The 8044-nt window shown below is 44.9% G+C and overlaps 1 protein-coding gene across 1 annotated transcript; it reads left to right on the forward strand.

The window, feature by feature from the left end:
• Window positions 1-1752: 1752 nt before the first annotated feature.
• On the forward strand, window positions 1753-2971 carry LOC116371400 (zinc finger protein 239-like; the record flags this gene model as incomplete). The annotated part of the gene is made up of 1 exon (XM_031820263.1): window positions 1753-2971. A coding segment is annotated over one exon (809 nt), but the record flags the coding sequence as incomplete, so codon positions are not given.
• Between the last annotated feature and the right edge of the window lie 5073 nt (window positions 2972-8044).

Genomic DNA, 8044 nt, shown 5'->3' on the forward strand with positions numbered 1-8044 from the left:
ATTAATAGATAATGCACTGTGAATTAATAGATCATGTACTGTGAATTAGTAGATAATGTACTGTAAAGTAGCAGATAATGCACTGTGAATGAGTAGATAATGCATTGTGAACGAGTAGATAATGCACTGCGAATGAGTAGATAATGCACTGTGAATTAATAGACAATGCACTGCAAATGAGTAGATGATGCACTGCGAATAAGCAGATAATGCACTGCGAATGAGCAGATAATGCACTGCGAATTAGCAGATAATGCACTGCGAATTAGCAGATAATGCAATGTGAAAATGCAGATATAAACTCATCAATAAAACAAGCGTCCTCACTGTCAACTGCGTTTATTTTCAGAAAAAAACCAAATAAATACAGATTTTTGTGAACATAACAAGATTCAACAACTGAGACATATACTGAACAGGTTCCACAGACATGTGACTAACAGAAATGGAATAATGTGTCCCTGAACAAAGGGGGGGGGTCAAAATCAAAAGTAGCAGTCAGTGTGGCCACCAGCTGCATTAAGTACTGCAGTGCATCTCCTCCTCATGGACTGCACCAGATTTTCCAGTCCGATAATGCTGTGACACACCGCCCCAGACCATGACGGACCCTCTACCTCCAAATTGATCTTGCTCCAGAGTACAGGCCTCGGTGTAACGCTCATTCCTTCGACAATAAACGCGACTCGTCACTGGCAAAAAGTGGGTGGGTTTGTGCCCATAGGCGACGTCGTTGCCGGTGATGTCTGGTGAGGACCTGCCTTACAACAGGCCTACAAGACCTCAGTCCAGCCTCTCTCAGACTATTACGGACAGTCTGAGCACTGATGGAGGGATTGTGCGTTCCTGGTGTAACTCGGGCAGTTGTTGTTGCCATCCTGTACCTGTCCCGCAGGTGTGATGTTCGGATGTACCGATCCTGTGCAGGTGTTGTTACACATGGTCTGCCACTGCGAGGACGATCAGCTGCCCGTCCTGTCTCCCTGTAGCGCTGTCTTAGGCGTCTCAGTACGGACATTGCAATTTATTGCCCTGGCCACATCTGCAGTCCTCATGCCCCCTTGCAGCATGCCTAAGGCACAATCATGCAGATGAGCAGGGACCCTGGGCATCTTTCTTTTGGTGTTTTTTAGAGTCAGTAGAAAGGCCTCTTTAGTGTCCTAAGTTTTCATAACTGTGGCCTTACTTGCCTGCTGTCTGGAAGCTGTTAGTGTCTTAATTAATGACCGTTCCACAGGTGCATGTTCATTAATTGTTTATGGTTCATTGAACAAGCATGGGAAACGGTGTTTAAACCCTTTACAATGAAGATCTGTGAAGTTATTTGGATTTTTACTTATTATCTTTAGAAGACGGTGTCCTGAAAAAGGGACGTTTCATTTTTTTGCTGCGTTTACTACATCCATAACTAGCGGTTTCCTCATTAGCAGGGAGGAGTTTCTACAACCGAATTGTACATCGGGCCGCAATTTTAGCTTAACACAGAAAGGGGCCTATATTGGTGACCAAAAGTCATCTGGCACACTGCTTAGGATTTCAACAACTTTAATAACTTATTTCTCAATTTCTACCACTAACTACAATCATCAACTTTACTACTAAGTGGTATTTTTTTCTAACAAAATATATTATTGCTCGACTCATTAAGACAATTGTCAAATAAGTTTGTAAAAGCATTTAAACATTATTTTCAGACGTCAGTTGTTGTACAACTTCCTGCTCTGGGCATAAACTTTTACCTCAAATAAACAGTGGATTTCTGCTCTTGTGGGCCTTTAAACCATCTGTCTGACTTTGTTGTTCACACAGGAGAGAGACAAGACTATCGTGGATCCTCTGAGGAGCCTCAACAACATCATGATGCTGACGAGGCAGAGAAGAGTCTCTCCAGAGCAGAAAACCTCAAGAAACCCCAGCAGAGACCCACAGGGAAGAAATATCACCACTGCCCGGACTGTGGGAAGAGTTACTCAAGATCAGATTCACTAAAAGTACACCTGAGAATTCACACAGGAGAGAAACCTCACTGCTGCTCTGACTGTGGGAAGAGATTTACCTCTTCAGCAGACCTTAAAAGACATGAGAGAATCCATACAGGAGAAAAACCTTATAGCTGTAATCAATGTGGGAAGAGTTTCACAACATCTAGCCAGCTGACTATACACCAGAGAACACACACAGGAGAGAAGCCTTACCACTGCTCTGACTGTGGAAAGCGTTTTCTTAAGTCAGGACATTTAAAATCACACCAGAGAACACACACAGTAGAGAAACCTTATAGCTGTGATCAATGTGGGAAGAGTTTTACTCACTCAAGCTGCCTGATAGTACACCAGAGAACACACACAGGAGAGAAACCTTATAGCTGTGATCAGTGTGGGAAGGGTTTTGTTACTTCTAGCCGTCTGACTATACACCGGAGAACACACACAGGAGAGAAACCTTATGGCTGTGTTCAATGTGGGAAGGGTTTTGTTACATCTAGCAGTTTGATTATACACCAGCGGACACACAGGAGAGAAATCAATGTGGCAAGAGATACTCTGGTAAAAAATCTCTGATTAACTAGCAGAAAATACAGCCTCCCGAGTGGCACAGTGGTCTAAGGCATCGTAGTGCGAGCTGTGCCACTAGAGATCCTGGTTTGAGGCTCTGGGCTGGTGGAATAGATTCCCAGTTTGGAAAGAGGGTTCAGTCAGTTAAGGGAACCTAATTGTGGAAAGACATTTTTCTAGGACACAGGACCTAGAATAAGACAATATAGATGCTGTGTTCTGACAAGTTTTTGGCTGAGAATGTTGTTGATGCCTGAAAACACATGAGAGGGAACACACAGTAGAAAAGCCTTTCCAATGATCCACTATGATAATGTTGTTGATGCCATGTGAAATCATGTTTGTATGAAAAAAATAGGCCTAGTTGAGTTTTTTCCTCTCGAGACATGATCATGTCTGAAATCAGATTAACATTTTTAAAATTTGTATTTTATTTTGATTATGGATTTGATTGAATACAAGTATGAACCCTTTAGATGTTAATGATATGATTTGGAAAGTTGTAGATTTTATTAAATAGATTTAATAAAATGTGTATTTCTTGATACACCCCCAGAGGGCAACATCGTGACAGTACTAGTCACGATATACACCCCCAGAGGACCACGTTGTGACAGTACTAGTCACGATATACACCCCCAGAGGGCCACGTCGTAACAGTGTACTAGTCACGATATACACCCCAAAGGGCCACGTCGTGACAGTACTAGTCACGATATACACCCCCAGAGGGCCACGTCGTGACAGTACTAGTCACGATATACACCCCCAAAGGGCCACGTCGTGACAGTGTACCGTAATTTCCGGACTATAAGCCGCTACTTTTTTCCCACGCTTTGAACCTCGCGGTTTATACAATGATGCTGATAATTTATGGATTTTTCCCGCTTTCACAAGATTCATGCCGCCAAGAAACTGAACACCATCACATAATGTGACGTAAATCGAGTGCGCTCAAACGTCCCATCATTATGATTACGGTAGTCATTTTGTCACCCTCATCATGGCAAAGACACGGAGAAATGCATATGATGCAGCTTTCAAGCTGAAGGCGATCGATCTGGTTGTTGGAAAAGGAAATAGAGCTGGTGCACGGGAGCTTGGCCTTAATGAGTCGATGATAAGACGTTGGAAACAGCAGCGTGAGGAACTGACTCAGTGCAAAAAGACAACAAAAGCTTTCAGAGGGAGGAAAAGCAGATGGCCCGAACTAGAAAATGAGCTTGAAGATCAACACACAGAGAGCAGACGGCCGAGGTGTTTCAACTGTGCAGATCCGACTGAAAGCCAAAACAAATCGCCACCGCAGTGAAGTTTGAGGATTTTAGAGGTGGACCATCGTGGTGTCTGAGATTTAGGAGACGTAAAGGCCTGTCCATCAGGGTACGGAGGAGTCTGTGTCAGCAGCTCTGAGGCTATTCAACTCCGACACCGAAGGAGATGACTTCAGTGGTTTCAGTGCACAGGAGGAGGAAGATAGTGACCAATGACTTTCTTGGTAGGCTACTGTTTACTGCTATTTTTTTATTTTTGTTACAAGCCGTGTTTCGTTTAAAGGCTGTGTAAAGTTAATTTGTTTCAATGTACCGGTAGGCATCTGCGGCTTATAGACATGTTTCAATGTACCGGTAGGCATCTGCGGCTTATAGACATGTTTCAATGTACCGGTAGGCATCTGCGGCTTATAGACATGTTTCAATGTACCGGTAGGCATCTGCGGCTTATAGACATGTTTCAATGTACCGGTAGGCATCTGCGGCTTATAGACATGTTTCAATGTACCGGTAGGCATCTGCGGCTTATAGACATGTTTCAATGTACCGGTAGGCATCTGCGGCTTATAGACATGTTTCAATGTACCGGTAGGCATCTGCGGCTTATAGACATGTTTCAATGTACCGGTAGGCATCTGCGGCTTATAGACATGTTTCAATGTACCGGTAGGCATCTGCGGCTTATAGACATGTTTCAATGTACCGGTAGGCATCTGCGGCTTATAGACATGTTTCAATGTACCGGTAGGCATCTGCGGCTTATAGACATGTTTCAATGTACCGGTAGGCATCTGCGGCTTATAGACATGTTTCAATGTACCGGTAGGCATCTGCGGCTTATAGACATGTTTCAATGTACCGGTAGGCATCTGCGGCTTATAGACATGTTTCAATGTACCGGTAGGCATCTGCGGCTTATAGACATGTTTCAATGTACCGGTAGGCATCTGCGGCTTATAGACATGTTTCAATGTACCGGTAGGCATCTGCGGCTTATAGACATGTTTCAATGTACCGGTAGGCATCTGCGGCTTATAGACATGTTTCAATGTACCGGTAGGCATCTGCGGCTTATAGACATGTTTCAATGTACCGGTAGGCATCTGCGGCTTATAGACATGTTTCAATGTACCGGTAGGCATCTGCGGCTTATAGACATGTTTCAATGTACCGGTAGGCATCTGCGGCTTATAGACATGTTTCAATGTACCGGTAGGCATCTGCGGCTTATAGACATGTTTCAATGTACCGGTAGGCATCTGCGGCTTATAGACATGTTTCAATGTACCGGTAGGCATCTGCGGCTTATTTATGTACAAAATACATATTAAAAAAAAAATTGGTGGGTGCGGTTTATATTCAGGTGCGCTTAATAGTCCAGGAATTACGGTACTAGTCACGATATACACCCCAAAGGGCCACGTCGTGACAGTGTACTAGTCACGATATAGACCCCCAAAGGGCCACGTCATGAGTGTACTAGTCATGATATACACCCCCAAAGGGCCACGTCGTGACAGTGTACTAGTCATGATATACACCCCCAAAGGGCCACGTCGTGAGTGTACTAGTCACGATATACACCCCCAAAGGGCCACGTCGTGACAGTGTACTAGTCACGATATACACCCCCAAAGGGCCACATCGTGACAGTGTACTAGTCACGATATACACCCCCAAAAGGCCACATCGTGACAGTGTACTAGTCACGATATACACCCCAAAGGGCCACGTCGTGACAGTGTACTAGTCACGATATACACCCCCAAAAGGCCACATCGTGACAGTGTACTAGTCACGATATACACCCCAAAGGGCCACGTCGTGACAGTGTACTAGTCACGATATACACCCCAAAGGGCCACGTTGTGACAGTGTACTCGTCACGATATACATCCCCAGAGGGCCACGTTGTGACAGTGTACTAGTCACGATATACACCCCAAAGGGCCACGTCGTGACAGTGTACTAGTCACGATATATACACCCCCAAAGGGCCACGTTGTGACAATGTAGTCATCTTCAGACTAAAGGTGTATGAAAATGTCATGACGACGTTCTGATAACATTGATAAGAGTTGTTGACATGAAGAACATTCACTTGCTGCCTCATCGATCTTCCCAAATGTATTAATCCACCATGTATGAGGAAGAAAACAGGTGCTGATTGTAAAAAGCATTTGATTGATGCAACATTTATTTTTGTCTGAATAAAAATCAAATGTGGAACGGCACTAGTACACGTTCATTACAGTGCATTATGGGGGAGAAGGTTGCCGTGTACAGTGCATTATGGGGAAGGTGGTTGCCGTGTACAGTGCATTATGGGGGAGGAGGTTGCCGTGTACAGTGCATTATGGGGGAGGTGGTTGCTGTATACAGTGCATTATGGGGGAGGTGGTTGCCGTGTACAGTGAATTATAGGAGAGGTGGTTGCTGTATACAGTGCATTATGGGGGAGGTGGTTGCCGTGTACAGTGAATTATAGGAGAGGTGGTTGCTGTGTACAGTGCATTATGGGGGAGGTGGTTGCTGTGTACAGTGCATTATGGGGGAGGAGGTTGCCGTGTACAGTGCATTATGGGGGAGGTGGTTGCTGTATACAGTGCATTATAGGAGAGGTGGTTGCTGTGTACAGTGCATTATGGGGGAGGTGGTTGCTGTGTACAGTGCATTATGGGGGAGGAGGTTGCCGTGTACAGTGCATTATGGGGGAGGTGGTTGCTGTATACAGTGCATTATAGGAGAGGTGGTTGCTGTGTACAGTGCATTATGGGGGAGGTGGTTGCTGTGTACAGTGCATTATGGGGGAGGAGGTTGCTGTGTACAGTGCATTATAGGAGAGGTGGTTGCTGTGTACAGTGCATTATAGGAGAGGTGGTTGCTGTGTACAGTGCATTATGGGGGAGGTGGTTGCTGTGTACAGTGCATTATGGGGGAGGTGGTTGCTGTGTACAGTGCATTATGGGAGAGGTGGTTGCTGTATACAGTGCATTATGGAGGAGGTGGTTGCTGTGTACAGTGCATTATGGGAGAGGTGGTTGCTGTGTACAGTGCATTATGGGAGAGGTGGTTGCTGTGTACAGTGCATTATGGGGGAGGTGGTTGCTGTGTACAGTGCATTATGGGGGAGGTGGTTGCTGTGTACAGTGCATTATAGGAGAGGTGGTTGCTGTGTACAGTGCATTATGGGGGAGGTGGTTGCTGTGTACAGTGCATTATAGGAGAGGTGGTTGCTGTATACAGTGCATTATAGGAGAGGTGGTTGCTGTGTACAGTGCATTATAGGAGAGGTGGTTGCTGTGTACAGTGCATTATGGGGGAGGTGGTTGCTGTGTACAGTGCATTATGGGAGAGGTGGTTGCTGTGTACAGTGCATTATGGGAGAGGTGGTTGCTGTGTACAGTGCATTATGGGAGAGGTGGTTGCTGTATACAGTGCATTATAGGAGAGGTGGTTGCTGTGTACAGTGCATTATGGGAGAGGTGGTTGCTGTGTACAGTGCATTATAGGAGAGGTGGTTGCTGTGTACAGTGCATTATGGGGGAGGTGGTTGCTGTGTACAGTGCATTATGGGAGAGGTGGTTGCTGTGTACAGTGCATTTGGAAAGTATTCAGACCCTTTGAGTTTTCCTACATTTTGTTATGTTACAGCCGTTTTCTAAAATCGATTCAATTGTTTTTGTCCCTCATCAAACCTACACACAATACCCCATAATGACATCACAATACCCCATAATGACATCACAATAACCCATAATGACATCACAATAACCCATAATGACATCACAATAACCCATAATGACAAAGCGATAACAGGTTTTTAGAAATGTTTGCAAATGTATTAAAAACAGAAATACCTTATTTACAGAAGTATTCAGACCCTTTGCTTTGAGACTCTAAATTGAGCTCCGGTACATCCTGTTTCCACTGATCGTCGTTGAGATTTTTCTACAACTTGATTGGAGTCCACCTGTGGTAAATTCAATTGATTGGACATGATTTGGAAAGGCACACACCTGTCTGTATAACATCCCACAGGTAACCAAGCCACGAGGTCAAATGAATTGTCTGTAGAGCTCTGAGACAGGATTGTGTCGGGGCACAGATCTGGGGAAGGGTACAAAAACATTTCTGCAGCATTGAAGATCCCCCAAGAACACAGTGGCCTCCATCAATCTTGAATGGAACCACCAAGACTCTTCCTTGACCTCG

This window comes from Oncorhynchus kisutch, unplaced genomic scaffold (genome assembly GCF_002021735.2).
Source record: "Oncorhynchus kisutch isolate 150728-3 unplaced genomic scaffold, Okis_V2 scaffold3202, whole genome shotgun sequence".
NCBI classification, from domain to species: domain Eukaryota; kingdom Metazoa; phylum Chordata; class Actinopteri; order Salmoniformes; family Salmonidae; genus Oncorhynchus; species Oncorhynchus kisutch.